Source organism: Galeopterus variegatus, unplaced genomic scaffold (assembly GCF_000696425.1).
Source record: "Galeopterus variegatus unplaced genomic scaffold, G_variegatus-3.0.2 Scaffold4902, whole genome shotgun sequence".
In the NCBI taxonomy this organism is placed as follows: Eukaryota; Metazoa; Chordata; class Mammalia; order Dermoptera; family Cynocephalidae; genus Galeopterus; species Galeopterus variegatus.
In genome coordinates this window covers 44,996-62,986 of record NW_007731013.1, presented here as the reverse complement: position 1 = coordinate 62,986, position 17,991 = coordinate 44,996, and the positions used below count along the sequence as shown (strand labels likewise).

Genomic DNA, 17,991 nt, shown 5'->3' with positions numbered 1-17,991 from the left:
CCCACAGACCCCTCAAGCCCGTTCACAGACTGGGTCACAAACCCTTTACATGCCAGGCTGGTTCCCCAGGCCCCTCACATGACAGGCTGGGTCACCAGACCGCTTCACTCAGATCTATGAGCTAGGTAACTGGCCAAAAGTTTCTTGGAGCCATAGGTTGGAAAGCATGGCTGTGCGGGGCTGATATCCGCCCGCCTGCTTCACTAAAATTCCTCTCTCCCTCTCTCCCCCTCTCTCTCTGCCTCTCTGAAGCTCTCTCTCTCCATCTCCTCTCTCTTTCTCTCTCCGCCCCTCTCTGAAGAACACAAGAACAGCAACAAAACTAAAAAGATACACTGGCGCACATGCACACTAACTACACACACACACACACACAATTTGCTTACAAAGAATGCTGAACTACACCCAACTGGACCTGAGGCAAGGGCCCAGACCAAACCACTCTATTTTCCCAACACCTTTTAATGGCATCCAAAGTAGTTTTGGTTTGACTGATCCAATAATGCCTTCATGTTTTATAAATTAAAGCTTCGTCATTGTTTTAAAATACTTACTAGAAATAAGTCCAATTGGATTCAAAATTAATATTGGCCTTATCACATCCAATTTCATCATTGCATTTGCTAGTAAATAAAGAAAGAGCTTTTAGACTCTGAATATAATTTTGACCATTATATGTTTTTGAATGATTGCAAAAGAAATGATTTTTAGAAAATTTTATCACGTATTTGTGCAAAGTTTCTCATGAATGGTGACTGTATTAGTTTCCAACAGCTGCTGAAACTAATTACCACAAATTGGGCGGCTTATAAAGACATATATTCATTCTCTTATAAATCCAAAATGAGTTTCTCTGGGTGGAAATCTAGTGTCAACAAGGCTGCACTACCTCTGGAGGCTCCAGGGAAAAATCTATTTCACCGCCTTTTCCAGCTTCTGGAAGCTGTCTTCATTCTCTGGTTCATGTCCCCGGGTGACATCACTTCTCCTTCTGCTTCCATCATCACGCTGCTTTCTTCCTCTGTCCTCAAATCTCCCTCTGCCTACATTTTATAAGGATACAGTACTTGTGATTACATTTAGGGCCCACCCAGGTAATCTAAAATAATCTCCTCATATGAAAATCTTTGACTTAATCACATTTGCAAAATCCCTGTTACCATACAAGGTAACATCCACAGGTTCCAGGGATTAGGACCTGGATATCTTCGGGGACCATTATTTACCCTGCCACAGTGACTGTCAAGAATTCGAAAAGATGGGCCGGCCCAGTGGCGCACTGCTACAGTGCGCCGCTTGGGAGCGTGGTGGCGCTCCCGCNCCGCCGAGGGTTCGGATCCCACATACAGACCGGTTCCCGCTCACTGGCTGAGCGAGGGGTGTGCGCGGCACCGAGGGTTGCGATCACCGTTGCCGGTCCCGGTCCAGTACGGGCGTGACACTGAGGGTTGCGGTCCGTTGCCGGACACGAAAAAAAAAAGACAAAAAGGAAAAAAAAAAAAAAAGAATTCGAAAAGATTATCATTTGAAAGTCTTGATCACAAACTGCGTGTAACTATTCAGGCATAAAACCTGATTCAAAAAGTTTATGCTCATGCAGGCAAGTTCAAATTTCTCATTTAAATATTTGAAAGGATTTTATCTCAGAGTTTTATATAAATTTGATATTTAATATTTCATCTATAACTTTGCACTCATTTTAATTTTCATAATTTTATATGTATTTTAAGAACAATTAATTCTTCACCAAGTTCAATATAGATGTCCACATATTTCCTGAGATTACCCCAGGATGCCATACAAATATTATCATTTTTCTCTGAGTCAAGATGAGAAGGAAGATTTGGAAACACAACTCTACAAAGTTTAGGAAACCAATACCATGGAGAAAAGATGGGCTAGGGGTGTAAGTGAACTAAGTTCATATCTATTATAACAGAAAGCCAAAACACAACACCTAAAATCCAGAAACCAAAGGAATAGCAATATATCAATTTAGAAATATGGAGGTAACCATTAGAATAAACATAGTTGCCTCTGGGATGCAGAGTTGGAGTAAAGGGCAGGAGAGTACTGCTACTCATTATGGACATTTTAGTACTATTTTGATTTTTTTAAAAAAATGTACATCCTTACTGAAATAAAAAAATTAAAATTCAGGGCCGGCCCAGTGGCGCACTGCTACAGTGCGCCGCTTGGGAGTGCGGTGGCGCTCCCGCCGAAGGTTCGGATCCCACATACAGACCAGTTCCCGCTCACTGGCTGAGCAAGGTGCGGGCGCAACACCAAGGGTTGCGATCCCGTTGCCGGTCTGGTCTGGTCTGGTACGGGCGTGACACTGAGGGTTGCAATCCGTTGCTGGACACGAAAAAAGACAAAAAAAAACTAGATTACCCCAGGATGCCATACAAATATTATCATTTTTCTCTGAGTCAAGATGAGGAGGAAGATTTGGAAACACAACTCTACAAAGTTTAGGAAACCAATACCATGGAGAAAAGATGGGCTAGGCGTGTAAGTGAACTAAGTTCATATCTATTATAACAGAAAGCCAAAACACAACACCTAAAATCCAGAAATCAAAGGAATAGCAATATATCAATTTAGAAATATGGAGGTAACCATTAGAATAAACATAGTTGCCTCTGGGATGCAGAGTTGGAGTAAAGGGCAGGAGAGTACTGCTATTCATTATGGACATTTTAGTACTATTTTGATTTTTTTAAAAAAATGTACATCCTTACTGAAATAAAAAAATTAAAATTCAGGGCCGGCCCAATGGCGCACTGCTACAGTGCGCGGCTTGGGAGTGCGGCGGCGCTCCCGCCAAGGGTTCGGATCCCACATACAGACCGGTTCCCGCTCACTGGCTGAGCAAGGTGCGGGCGCAACACCGAGGGTTGCGATCCCGTTGCCGGTCCGGTCCGGTACCGGCGTGACACTGAGGGTTGCGATCCGTTGCCGGACACGAAAAAAGACAAAAAAAATGAAAAAAAAAAAATTAAAATTCAATTTAAAATGGTACCAGAACTTAACATTCAATATTTTACATTTTTCATGTGGACTTTTCTCTCTAAATATGATATTCCTCCTCTTTTTCATTCTAGAGAGGAAAAACTCTGTTGCTTTTTATTTTCTAATAAAATTACCTTTGTAGTGACAGATAATTTCCCAATTATTTAAGCCTCATCCAGAGTAATCCTGAGGATCTTCTCTTTAATATTTAGTTTAGGTGGTGGGTGTGACGTGCTTAAAATAAATTTCCTGAGACTAAGTTAGAAAACAGAAGTTCTTTATCTTTTCCTTTCCAGTGGTGGTACTGGCAGGAAATTTAATAAGCTAGACCAGAGGCAGAGATGTTTGGAAAACCATCAAAAGTCATTTGATGGGATGCACAACAGGGAATCTTTACTATGGTTGAAAGAGGAAGACGAAATAGGATTAAACTGAATGCTTTTGTATTTCACAGCTCTTCTCTATGAGGAATTCAAAGTCCATAAAAATAAATAACCTCATCATACATCACTACAGTAAAGCAGAATAATATTCATTCTAAGAGTTTAGTAAGAGTTGTGTTATTTCTTACTGAGTTTCTTTGTATTTCCAAACTATTATAACAGGAAGTCAAAACATAACACCTAAAATCCAGAAACCAAAGAAATAGCGATATAAGAATTTAGAAATATGGAGGAATTATCAGAATAAAAATGGTTGCTCTGGGGTGCAGGGTTGGAGTAAAGAGAGTAGGGTGGGAGAGTACTGCTATTCATTATAGGCACATACCAATCTGTGTTTATTAAAAACCCTTTAAGAATATATGGCGTTTCTTTATGTTTATTCCTGGGCCTACTCACTAAAGGGAGTAACTCTGCCTCTATAAGCAAGGGCAGTCTGGAGATACAGTTTGGCACATAATAGAGTTACAACAATTTCTTGGGCTTCACCATTTCTCACACCACTCTCCTCCGGGGAACATGCAGAACAGGAGAAACAGGAGATGGCATAGTAAGGACCTGCCTCCTTCAACTGTCAAAGGAGAACCTAGAGGAGAATTATTGATAAATGTGTGGTTAAACTACATTCTTGTGAGCCTAGTGACCTTTAAAACCACTTAGGAGATTGGTTTATCAATTCCTTAGATAACTATCTGTAATGAGAGAAACCTTGTTTTTTTAAAGCAACTCTGTTATTCAAAATAATTGCTGCTGTTCTGATACAGAAGTTATATAACCTACGAATATAATTTTAAAATCATACTGTGAACAAACGGAAGGATATGTCATAATTTTAATTCACAACTTGTTTCAGCAAACTTCCTGATTCACTAACAGCGAAGTGTTGGCAACAGGAAAGAATGAAGTCTTTCTCTTCCTCAAATATTTGGGAACTCCATTCATTTTTAGACTACTCATTCATTTGTAGTTTGTCTCATAGATATAATTTGATATCTTTTTCTAGTTAACCCTGTTTGGTTACCTTTTGACTGAAATGAAATGCTCTATTGTTAGATCTAGTCAGTAATTGGCAACGACTGACTAACAGTAGCCCCTTTTTCCTCTTTCATGTGGGTGGCCTAGGATTTAGATGGGTACAGATGGGAGCCAATATTGAGTGTGGCCAACAGTCCCGTGTATAATTGTTGCCTGGTCTCTTGGCTAAACACTTTGGGCATGACACAGAAATTTTTATGTCTATGACATGTTCCCTCATGCTGTACTGCTTTATTTTCTCGAGTGTACTGGATAGGGTGAGATACAAAAGAAAAAAAAAAAAAGACCACACACATTGCTGATCTGTATATTTACTTCATCCTTTAGCAATTTCTGCAGTCAAATACTCTAACCCTGGGCTATATCGCCTTTACTTTAGCAACTTCTAAACCACCTTTTATTAGATAATTCTCATGGTGGGTAGTTAGCATAGCTTCCTATAAAGTCATGGGGGTGTCACATTTGCTGCTATTATTCTTATAGTTCGGCCCAGGTTCACATTCTAGGTGGAAATAACTGAAACTTAAAAGTTTTTACCCCTAAATATAAAGTAAACTTCTTAATTACGGCTCTCAAAGAGAAGGGAACAGGATACAACACTGTGAATTAAAAAGATTTAGTGGCAACTAAACTGGTCATTCAATATACCTAAGAAGTGCTTGCTATGTACCAGACACTGTGCCAAGCACTAAATCTAAAAAGGCACCAAAAAGGATGCTTAGGAATAGTGCAGCAGACATTGTTTCCTTGTTGTTGATAGAAGGTTTCTGTCTAAAGAAAAGGAAAAAGATATGGTGAGATTGTTATACATCTCAGGACATGGGACTGGGTAAACCAAACTGAATTTTCTCATGTTTCTATGGGGAAGTAGAAAGAAGGAATGAAGAAAAATTATAGGCAGAATTCATATTATTCTTAGATGGTAGCATATGGTACCAGAGGAAAACTGGCTTCCAGACTTCTTTTCAGTTTGCAATCCATCTCATTCCAACACTTTATCCCTGCACATATATTTCCTTCCCAGCCCCCCATCTTCATTCTCTTTTAGATTCCCCACCTCAAGTTTCTGCAAAGGTTTAATTTGTAAATCTATCCATGTTATAGATTTTTAATGATACAGATATCAACATCATGCAACTTGAAGGGATATTCCGCAGTAGTATATTATGAAAAAAAAAAAAGATTAAAGACAGACACCGACACATACACGTATGCACACACACACACATACATACACACACCCAGAGAAAGTGATTTTTCAGAGATTAAAATGTATAAATATAGAATTAGGCAATTGCCATCTAAGCTCCATGGTCAAGAAGAATCTCATCTTTCTCCCCCATTCCCACATAATCTATCAAGCAAGGTGGTTCCTACTGGCTCTGAGAGAGTTGGAAGCTCTTTTACAAAGTGTTTGGGGAATCAGAATTTTAATGTAAGCCTCTGTATAAAGAAATTCCATTTTATAGGGCACTATTTGGAAATAATATTTGGGAATTTGGCTTCTTGAGTGATACTTCTCTTAAGAACTAGCCTCTGAATGGTTATAGATTTCACCACTGTAGATGGGTAGTTAATTACTTTTTGGAGATTTCCTGAGGCACCTAATTTACAACATTCTTGGATACTATATCTCAATATTTAATCACTCATAAATCAAGATGTCATTTGTAGGTATTACCCAATGCTCTTGCTGCAATAAAAACCCATTTGCTCTCTCTTTATCTTCTGTGAAGGTAGAAAATGACTGATAATCCTTTCTTATAATAAACCCAGTATAATTAAAGACTCGTCATTGCCCTTTAACTTTCTCTTTTGCAGCCTTAGTAATCCCATGAGGCCTAAATCTTTCGGTGGTGTTTTATTTTGGTGCTAATGCTGATTGATAAATACTGCTTATTCAGTACTGTAAGAATTTCTGTGCTGTACACAAAGGATGTAGAGCTTCTCATTAAGATTGTCAGTCTCCAAATATTGTTGTTAAACTGTAGACATCTGGAATTTAGACACTTCTTTGGTTTTATTTGGGAAAAATTAGTTTTATAGCTGAGAGGTTTGGGGGTATAATCTTTTTGGATTTCACACAAGAATTACAGTACCAATGATTGTTATTCTCTAGTATGACAAAATGAGCACTAGTCTTTTCTGTTATTTGTTCTAATAATACTTCTATATGAATGTGTGAACTAAAAAAATTCCTTCATTTAGAGAATGAGTCATTTAAAAATTCTCACTTTACCTGGTTGATTACTATTGCCCAAAGCCTCAAACTCCTCTGGAATTACTTGGTCTATTGGAGGCAATTAAGAGAGACCGCTGACAAGCTATCTGTTCTGATGCAGGTAGTTTGAAGTTTGGAGTGTAACGCAAAGTCTGAGACACACCCACTGACAGGCACAGTGAGTACTACATGTAGGTGGGGTTGGCAATAGCAAGTGTGACTTGACGGGTGCTGGGCTGGCCTCTGGCAATTTCCAGGCTAGTCTCAACATGCTATCTTTTAATATCTCTCTCTTTGAGGACTTCAAGAATCTATCAAAACAAAAGCATTTTTTCAGGGGTAATAAGCTGTTTCCACTTTGATCAGAAAAGTAAATGCCTATCATAGCAGAAATCTCGACACGAACAGGAATCAGGGTGTTACCGACATACCAGGCTTGGCTTGCCCTCTCGCATTACACAAATGACCTGAAAGTCCAAAAGTTGGTGCAAGGATTGGAAGGTTTATTCAGATCACCGGTACTCGACTAAATGTCTAACCAAGCAAACAAAGAGAAAAGAGGAGCAGTGGGGTTCAGTTTATCTTAGTCCCAATCGGTGGGGCCAACCTATTCCACTGACAGTAATTGATAAGAGCAGTTCTCCCTACTGTTGTCAGCATAACGAAGAAAAGTACCGACCAGATTTAAACCAGAGAAACAAAGTATAGCCAGGAGCCCTCCAGGGTGCACCTATACAAAAAGCAGAAGAGGGTTGGAAAATCAGAAACAAAGCATAGCCAGGAGCCCTCCAGGGTGCACCTATACAAAAAGCAGAAGAGGGTTGGAAAATCAGAAACAAAGCATAGCCAGGAGCCCTCCAGGGTGCACCTATACAAAAAGCAGAAGAGGGTTGGAAAATCAGAAACAAAGTGTAGCTGGGAGCCCTCCAGGGTGCACCTACATAGTAGTAGATACAATCCAACCAATCAGAAAATCAGAGGAAGGTAAAAATAATAAAGCATTGCTTTGTCAGAATTTCGGCCACAGACTCCAGGAAAGATCTACCAGCAGCAGAGACATGGGAGCAAAATAGTCCCAGTGACCACTTGCCTCTTGTAGCTAAAGTCTTCTCTGGTGCCCAAAGCTTTCCAATTTTTGCCAGTGATTAAATTAGGCTCTCGCATTTCAAAGTCATAGAAATGAACAATGTACCCAGCAGTAAAGCAAGCAACGCTTTATTAAAAGAGGAGATAGACTTATGCATAAGGCGGGTGGCGACAGCAAAGCTAGCCTTCCCCCCCCCCCCCCCCCCCCCCGTCTTTTATAGGGAAAGGAGTAAAGAGGTGGCAGGCCAGGGTCATTGGAGGTGGTCCCTTCTGTTCTTCCTGGTTGCGTCATGGGCACATGCTCAGTAGGTCGAAAATGGCAGTGGTGTTCATCATTGTCACCCCAGGAAGGTCATTGTAGCAGACACCTTGATGCTTTGTGCACAAGTGGGAATTCCTAAAGGGGCCTTAAGGTTAATCTGTAACTTTTGCAATTATGGTAAAACAAGCCTTGGGGAGGGGTTTTGCAACTCAGTAAATATCTGTTTCCTCCCTTATCTCAGTCTATTTTGTCAGGGCAGCTCAAAGGGGTAATCATTTGTAATAATTTGCCCTGGGGGTCTCATGACTGAGGAGTGGAAAAGTAACAAAGCATCCTCTGCAGGGAAAATGGAGTCAGTTTGGTTTACAGGCCTAGCCTTACTCTGTTTCAAGGGCAATGGGGTTGGTGGTGGTTCTGGTGCGGGAGCCTTCACTCTCTGCAGATTCAATGCCCTAAATCTCTCCTCTTCCTTCCTCTAAATCCCTCCACACACCCCACTGCTTAGTCCTAAATGCATCTTCAGCCTCCTCAAACCACTGTGGCAAGCAGTTAGTGTCCACTGAGAAGGGCCTGGGGTTTCTAGGGGCAGCTGCTGTGGTGAGCTCCGGCTCCATCCGCAGAGGTTTCTTCAGTCCCTGTAAGCAGGAACATTTCTATGGACTGCAAAAATAACCACCCTTGTTTAGGTTCTCTCCCTTGCTGAAGTAGCTTTAGAAGTCTGGGAGTGTGATGGGAGAGCAGTCTTTAGCCGGGCCGCCGCCGCACGTGTGGCTCCCACGCGCGGGATCCCAGCGTCAGGTTCAGCTCTCGCCTCCGCCGGCTTCCCTCGGGCAGCAGACGCCCCGCCCCCTGCCACCACCGCACGTCTCATTGGCCAGGGCTTGTGTCAGCCTTGGCTCCTCACTGGAGGCTGCGCCTGCCGGTCTGCGCGGCTGGGACATTTCCGCATTGAGGGGGTGCTGCTCCGAATGGAGGGGGAGGGGAGGTGTTTAGGAGAAAGGGGGGGTTTTGGTGTAGGGAGCCGGCAAACGAGTGGGCAGAGGGGGTCAGCAGCTGGGCTGCGACCGCAAGAGAGGGACTCAGGGTGTGCCTGTGTGAGGGGATAGGGAGAGAGAGGAGGGTGCCTCAGAGGTGACATTCAGCCTGCGAACCTTCTTCCTGGTGCGCCATAAACGCTTCCAATTTCCCAACAGCTAAAGGAAGAGGAGGAAGGTGGGTCTCGCTGGCGGGTACGGGCGGGACGGGGTCGAGCTTCTGGCGACCCCCTGGGTGGATGTGTTTCCTTCTCTGAGAGGTGCAGAACCCCTCTTCCCGACCCGCCGTGTGACCCTGGAGACTGAATTTGAGATTCGGAAGAGCTCAGGGTAGGAGGGACGAGCATACTTGTGGGAAGGGTCGGGCCCTCCCCCGGGACTCCGGGGCGGCGCATGGGTCCACCCCTCGCTGGTGGCCCCTTAGTGTACGCTGCGGGGGAGGGGCGACAGCTCTCGGCCCCTCCCGGGAAGAAGCTGCGGCCGGGTTTCCGCCTCACGCAGCGGGGAGGCGGAGAGCTGGAGGCCCCGAGCGGTCGGCCCATCCGAGCGCGGGATTCGTAGCGCCTCTTAGTCCCCTTATATTTATGGGCTGGTAAAATGGTCGTTCTGCCCGCCTTTGCGGGCCTCCCCAGTCTCCCTGACTCCTGCTTGGGCGGGAGCCGTTGTTGACTGGGGTTTTCTGGGTAACCCGCCAGAGGCTGGACGGCGGGGCCGGGGAGGGGGCAGACGGGGGTGCGGCCCTCCAGTGCCCGCTGCAGTCCGGCCCCGGGGGGCGGTGAAATAACCGCTGTAGGTCCGCCTCTGTCCTTGATGGAATTTAAGTTCGTGTGGCTGTACCTTTTCCGGGAGTCTGCAGCTGGCCCTCGTTTGTGTCAGGAGCGCAGTGTAGCCAGGAGTTCCCAAGCAGACTCAGTCGCACCAAGTTTCCGTCTTGGAATCGAGAGAGGTTTTCCTAGTTTTATGTATTTTTTTCTTTTGGGGGGCCAGTTTTAATCGCTTTGAATAAATACTCCCTTAAATAGCTAAACATAGGAGGAGAAAGAACACGTCGGCTGAAAAGTAGGGGAGGAAGAGGGACCTGCCCTATAGCGTGGTTCCTCTAGAAATTAAAAAAATACATAAATATTATACATATAAGCCAGATAATTTTAGTAAAGCCCTAAAATGTCGAGATTTGTACAAGGTAAGAAATGCTTCTATTTATCTCCCGGGTTGCTTCAGCTGAATTTGGGTGCTGGCAGTCGAAAGGTTGGTGGGTGGTTTGGAAGTGGAAATGTTCATTTGAGATACCATTTACGAAACCCTTTTCTTTAAATTGACATCTGAGCTGCCTTAAGCTGCTAGGTTGGTGTTTCAGATACGTATAATTTATGCCCCTGTGCCCTACTGGGTTTAGTTCTGCCTTCCTGAAATAAGGTTAGTAGTACTCTGGATCCCCTGGATAGTGGCTGTAAATGATGATAAAACAGGATTTTGATTGCTGATTAATCCCTGTTCTCTTCTTGGTCCGTGTCAAGGTACCTGTGTGTGCTTGGGGACGGGAAAGGCAACGGGGGAAGGGCGGCGGCTAGGGGAAGGCAGGTGGGTTTTGCCAGGAGCTACTGGAGAAGCTTTAGTATTCTCCGCTTCTATTCCGTTTGTGTGTACGTGGTTTGAGTCTCAGATTCATTTATTGTGAAACCGGGAGTAGCCCGTAGAAGCTGGAGGTCATTTCACCGGGAGAAATGACTTCGCTGCATTGCTGAGTTAATTTTTTTCCTTCTTTGAGATATGAAAAGATGATTAAGGTTGAAAGTTGAAAATTGCCTTCTAAATTCCACGTGTATTTAACAAAAAGGGTTAGGGAATGCCTATCAACTGAGCTAAGCAGTAACATTGCGTGTATGTGTGAATGTACGTGTGTACAGTGTACATACTGAATTTGGTGCTGCCAGAAGTTTACTCTGTCACCAGTTTGTAGCATAGGATTTGCTTTCTGGTAATGCAAGTAAAACCCTCTCCTTGTTGACTCCAGCGAGTGAAAACTTCAGCCATCTTGTTGAACATACAGCTAGTAAAGTTCACAACCACTTAAATGTGCTTTTTTTTTTTTTTTTTTTTTGTCTTTTGTCTTTTTCCGTGTCCGGCAACGGATCGCAACCCTCAGTGTTGCCCCCGCACCGGACGGGGACGGCAACGGGACCGCAACCCTCGGTGTTGCCCCTGCGCCCCGCCCAGCCAGTGAGCGGGAACCGGTCTGCATGTAGGATCCGAACCCTCGGGCGGGAGCGCCGCCGCGCTTCCCAAGCAGCGCACTATCCAGTGCGCCGCCACCGGGCCGGCCCTAAATGTGCTTCTTAATAAATGTAGATGTAGGGGGATGGGGAGACATTAGACAAGGGGCATAAAGAATAAGTACGATTTGTAACAATATATATGCTAGTAATGTTGATTTGATCAACATATCTCAGTGTTGATCCCCCAAAATTTGTATAATCAATTTTGATTCAATTAAAAAAAAAAAGTAGATGTACCTTAAAAAAAAAAGTTGTGTCAGTAATGGCCGTCATTTGACTCTGGGAATAAAAATGCCCCAGTGAGTTCTGCATTACTTTATCAATTCTTCTTTAAGTTTTATATAATACTAAAGTAAGAGAATTCGAGTGCCTGTGTATCATGGAAACAGATGGGACACTTATGCCTGCCTTTAACACTAAGCTCAGAAACGTCATTTGTCATTAGACTTTCAAATTCATGTTATAGCTTATATGTGGTAAGAGACACTTACATTCCGATTGAGTAAATGTCTTATTCAAGAATAGAAAGTCAGAGGTAACTGTTAGAAACTTACTGGTTTTGTAACAACCACAGCCATATTGTTACCCTAAAGCTAGTATTTTGCAAGAATGTGCTAGGGAAAAGTGGACAAATTCTTTTCTTTAAAAGTTAGGAATATTATTAGTTGAACTCAAGGTGTTCCATGTAGTTATGCTTTCAAATAGCTTGTAGACTTAGTTTTTTGCATTGACTGATTTCATAGCCTTTGCTCTTAAAGTTTACTGCCCTCAGGGGATTCTAAATCAAGCAGCAATACCTAAGAGTTGCTGTGGATATTTGTCATTACTTTGTCATCTATTTTAAAAAAAAAGCTTTCTATTTCTAGATTAATAGGAGTTGCACATTTGTTGAAATTCAGAAATACATAGGGACATTACTATTAACTAAACTCCATACTTCTCTCAGATTACTGTTCCCTTGATTCAAATCCAATATACCACATTGCATTTAGTTGCTATGCACTTTTACTTTAAATCATAGTTTTCCTTTTAAACTGGCAGTTTTGCACAAGATTACACACCCAATTTTTTTTAAACGTGATTGTGCTCTTGTTTATCATTGTTCAAACTTTGTAGTTTGAGTGTGAGCCCTCTGTATGTTTAATTCTGCTGCTGTTATAAATGATAAACCTAATTGGCTAATGCACAGCTATCTCCCCAGACCAATTTTCAAATGTAAGGGTTGGAATTTTTGTTTTTGATTTTTAAGCAAATCAGATTCTTTGATCTTTGCTGCAGAACTTATTGATATTTCCACTCATTGGCACTTAACTCATGATACTTCATAGGGGAAAAAGTTAACACATATAAGGCCAATAAAGCCCCTAACCATTTTTATACGTTGTCTCATTGAAGCTTGGTAAGAGCCCTAAAAGGTAGTAGATTTTTATCATGATCTTACAACTGAGGAAAGTGTTGCACTGGGATTCGTATATGAATATGTCTAAAGCCCTTGTTCTTTCCAACACCTTTTGTTGCTTCTTGTGTTAAAATCTATGGAAATGGCCTGTTTCCCCAAGTAGACTGTCAGTTCCCTATGGGCAAATATATTATATGAGGGTACTTCAAAAAGTTCATGGAAAGATTTGTATTATCTTTTAATTCTATTTTTCCATGAACTTTTTGAAATACCCTCTTATTCCTGGGGGAAATACAAGGTCTTGTAAGTGGTGGGTGCTCTAAAAGAATTTGTCATGGATGCCAAATGAGAAACCCACAACTCTGTACTTTCTCTGTACTTTTTAGTAGGTTAATCTACATTTTTGGTTGTAGTTGTTTTTTTTTTCCCCTTTTTGTCTTTTTTCGTGACCGGTAACGGGATCGCAACCCTTGGTGTCGCACCCGTACCGTGACCGGCAACGGGATCGCAACCCTCGGTGTCGCGCCCGCACCCCGCTCAACCAGTGAGCGGACTGGTCTCTATATGGGATCTGAACCCGGCAACGGGATCGCAACCCTCGGTGTCGCGCCCGCACCCCGCTCAACCAGTGAGCGGACTGGTCTCTATATGGGATCTGAACCCTCGGTGGGAGCGCCGCTGCGCTCCCAAGCGCCGCACTCTACCGAGTGCGCCACTGGGCCAGCCCTTGGTTGTAGTTTTTATAATACCTCTCAGGTCACATAAATGTTGAGAAAGATAGAAGGGTATGGACTTAGGTTTGAATCCTGTTACTAACAGGTGATCTTAGACACAACTTTTTTGAACCTCCGTTTCTACCTATAAATCAGTTAATGTTTATGCCTGAGGGTTATTGAGAAGCTGAAATGAGATGAATTGTGTGCTAGGCATATATTATGTGGCCACTAAATTTTACTTTCCTTTTTTAAGATGATGATGGCCTTTCAGATAGCTCTATCACCAGAAGTATATACCACATGTCATCAACAGAAATAAACAGAAACAAGGCAGTATGAGAGTTCTTTATTTTCCTATTCCAGGTTTGGTGTTCAAGCCCAGGCACTTAGGAATGATATGTTTAAGGGGAAAAAAAAAGTGCAGGGGTGGGAGAATGGGGTGGAGTGAAGCTTGGTCAGTGTGGGGATGAACACAAGTTGGTGACAGTTTTTGTTTGAGTCCAGTCAACAAAAAATTTTCGAGCACTTACTATGAGCAGTACACTCTGTTGGGATTTCTAGTGTATCTCTTATGGTAGAGTTCAGCAGATCTGGGTATTATTATTATACCTGTGTGTTGTGTACATGTGTTTTTGAACATCACAGAACATGGGGTTGCTACACTTTGCTTGAATCTTTCCCCAAATCTAGGCAATGTGCTTAGTCGATAGACAAGAGAGTTTTTAGTGTATATTCCTTGGCCAAAATAAGGTTCAAACTTCTTTAGCCATCTCCCCAAGTCTGTGTTCCTCACACGCTTAAGGTTCCTTCTTTACTGGATCTATGGCATATTTCCTAGGTGGTGTATTCTGCCCTCAGGTCATCTTTTGCCTGCTTGTGAAATTTCTTCTTCAGCTGATAGTTTTCTCGGCTCCTTGGCTTTTTGTGGGGTCCTCAGTTATTCTAAACAAATATGAGGACCATCTCTTTTCTAATTGAGTGAGGAGTGGCTCCTTATCACAGTTGGAAGTGCTGAGGTTCATCAGCAGCTATGGCTTTTTGCCAGGTATGAGGACCATCTCTTTTCTAATTGAGTGAGAAGTGGCTCCTTATCACAGTTGGAAGTGCTGAGGTTCATCAGCAGCTATGGCTTTTTGCCAGGTTTGCCAATGGATGTCATTTGGACTTCTTTTTAAGTTCTGAGAGATATGGGCTAATCTCCCTAAATGTTTTGAAACTTATAAATGGTGGAGAGACTAATGTTGGCTAGCCAGCTAAGGCCATGGTATGTGCTCATAGTGTGATATTAGAGACACTGTTTTTAATATGCCATTATCTATTTAAATTAAGTGTCCCTTAATGTTGTTAAATTGAGGTACTTATATTTCAGGGAAAGCCATTTAGGTACTTCTGTGTCACTTAAAAATTATTCAAGACCTGTCAAGTTTCCCATTTGTTGGAATTCTTTTTGTGACATTTTTGGTGATTCCTGTTTGGTAGATGGCAGCTAGCCAGAGAAGGTAACTGAGCTAATTATAACTGGAGGGGTCTAAGATGAATACAAGGATGAGAAGCATTCTGGGACCTGGTTGTTCTCAAATCCTAAGACCAAATTTAGCCTTTTGCTAATCATTTTAGATGACTAGGATGTTTTTAGCCCAGGATGATTGTGGCATGGATTTGAATCAGGAGTAGAGGCAGCAAAGTAATGACTAAGGCACACCCCTCATTATTTAAAGATGTGGCTTAGGATTTATTATGTTACTAGAGAGAGGGGAATTTAGTTAAATTCAGAGTAAAATTTATAAATGTAAAATTAGAAGAAATTCAAAATGAAGACTTCAACTGATGAAAACTATTGACTGTTTTCCAACATGGATCTTGTAATCTCTGTAGTTAAATTGCCCTTGTTCTTGCTAACTCAGCTTTTCTTGTAATAAAATGGGTGATTTTCATTTGTGAAAGACTACTGAGGAAAAAAGAATTGACAAAGAACATTAAAGAAATAAGATATATTAACTGTGGTATACTTCTTAGAAGTGCCATTTTGATATTCTGAAGATAAATTGATAAGTAACTTTAAAAGGTAATTTCTCTAAGGTATTATTTTGAACAGTAGGTTTTTCTTGTAATACCACTTCACAGAGACCATTCTCTCTATGTGTGTGTGTATTATTTTTTTCTTCATAGATGAATTGTAGCAACTTTAATTAAAATAATCAGATAGTTTTTGTGACTGACATTAGTTTGCCTAATAATGAAAATTTTCTGGATAAAACAACAGTATACTATAGTTAATCTAGTTCCTACCAAGTTGTATTTGATACTTTTTGCAGAAGTGCAGTTATTATGAGTTCTTAGGAAGTCAGACATATTCATTACTGAAAAGTTAATATAAACAAATATTTGAAAGTCAAACTAATTCGAGATTATCTGTGAAAATGATTATCTGTGAAAAGAGTTAGCTGTACTAACTTTCTGTATTGCTATTCATCCTGATATCCAGCATTTATACTATTGAAGAAGATTCCAGCAGTAATAGAATAAATTTGTGGAGGAGGTCATCTGAGAGTCTGGGATTTAATGATAAAGAAATAATGAATCACTTACCACCGTTTAATTGCTTGGGATCTCTTTACAAGCTGGAGTTTTTCTGAAAACAGTTGCCCTTTTGACACAACCTACGATTTCTTTTCTAACATAAGATATTTTGAACTTGGAATAATAGTGTTGGTAATGTTGGTTTTGGTAATTTGGTAGACTGTCCCAGGCACGATGACTATTAATTGAAACCATATTTCTTAGATCTCTAAAATTCTACTACCAGGCCTGTATCTTTCTATTAATAACTTATTAAATTCTTTGAAAATTGGCTTGTTAAAGTTTAATTTCCTTTCGATAGCTTTATGTGTTTTTTGATTGGGTGGCTTATTTGTGAGAAAAGGTATAATATTCCTTTTGAAAGCTGTTCCCCTGTTCTCTTAACCGTCTAGGACTTAAATTCTGCCTCAGCCAGCAGTTTCATTGTTTATTTTTCTCAGTCATTGCCAGATGAAATTGATTGTGCCCCCAAACCCTTTTGACAATAAAGGATTGTTTTTGAGAACTATGGAGAAATTGGCTATGTGGTTTTAGTTAACTTACAAAAACAACAAAATGTTTCATTTTCCAAAAACTTTCTAGATGTTTGTTAGTTTTTCCTATGTAATCAAGAGAGTTCCCCGTTTCTTTGTGATTTCACTGTGTCTTTTTAAAAACAAAGTCATTCATTGTTCTCATGGAGCTGAAATTGTCATATTATACTTAGTCTACTTTTTACTTGCTAGGCACAAAATTGTAAAAATACTATTTTAGGGGGCACTTTCTTTGACAATAGCTCCACTTGTTCCTTGGCTGAAGACAGGGGATTGGAGTTTGTATTTTCTTTTAGTTGTTGCCCTGGCAAATCCTGATGTGTTATTTCATTTGTATTATACCCCTGCCTAGAATTTTAAAACTACTAAAGAGTACAGGAAAATGAGATAACATATGCACTGTTTGGGGTTCATTTGTGCCAATGGTGAAATGCTTAGCCTTGGTAATAAAATATTTATAAAGTCCATAAAAACTTTCTTCAATTTTTTAAAATTTATTTTTTTATTGATCAGAAAATAAACAATATATAAGGAGAAGTTGAAGAGTATAAGATGCAGTGAGACAATGCTTATTCTAATTTGTAGTTTAACCTCACCTAATAACATATGTTATTACATAGTTGAGTTGCTGGTTTTCATTCAGATTTGGTGGCATACACCTGGAGGTGGTAAACCATGCAAATGCACTGTAAATGAGAAAGGAGAGACCTTTCTGTAGTCGAAGGAGAAGCTGGGCACCAGGCAACAGGGCTCAGATTCCAGCTTGGCACCATTACTGTGTCCTTAAGGAAAGTCAGCAAATCTGGACCCCTGTTTCTTCATCTCCAAGATAAGGAATTGGAGTCATTGTCTTTAAAGCCCTTCCCTGCTTAAAAGTTTTACCTAAACATACATATAACAAGTTATGGGGCAGGGCTGCCAGATAATTTTTTGGTCCTTGGTGGTGATTTTATGTTGAATCCTTTTCGTCTCTTCTCAGCAAATGAGTGTGAAAGGCCCCTTGGCATGATTTTCTTATCATTCATTAAACTTAAAGCAAAGAGATTTAACAAATCTCTTCTGAATGTTCTGTTTTCCAGAGATAATATTTTCTTTTTTTCTTTGAGATTTTAAGAGCTCTACTCTATTGTGTGAGAGCATGGTTAATCTTAATTATTAAAGAGAAGTCTGGCTTATGTATAAATTGTTAAGAGTTTTTTAAAAAAATAAGCTGTGCACGATTAGCAAAAGTCTTGATTAGCCAGTAGCTCTGCACATTTGGTGCTGGAATAGTTCTCAAAAGCCTTATATCTTTTTGTTTTTGTTATCAGAAAGGATTTATTAATGGGGCCGGCCCGGTGGCACACTGCTACAGTGCGCCGCTTGAGAGCGCGGTGGCGCTCCCGCCGAGGGTT

The 17,991-nt window shown here is 41.1% G+C and overlaps 1 protein-coding gene across 1 annotated transcript in view; it reads left to right on the top strand.

The window, feature by feature from the left end:
- Positions 1–9,733: 9,733 nt before the first annotated feature.
- The window catches only part of LOC103603989 (UTP--glucose-1-phosphate uridylyltransferase-like), a gene marked incomplete at its 3' end in the record, with an annotated part of 21,067 nt that continues 12,809 nt past the window's right edge, over positions 9,734–17,991 (top strand). Inside the window, exon 1 of the mRNA XM_008588573.1 lies at positions 9,734–10,276. Coding sequence (XP_008586795.1) covers positions 10,258–10,276 — 19 coding nt within the window. The remainder of the gene's footprint in view (positions 10,277–17,991) is intronic.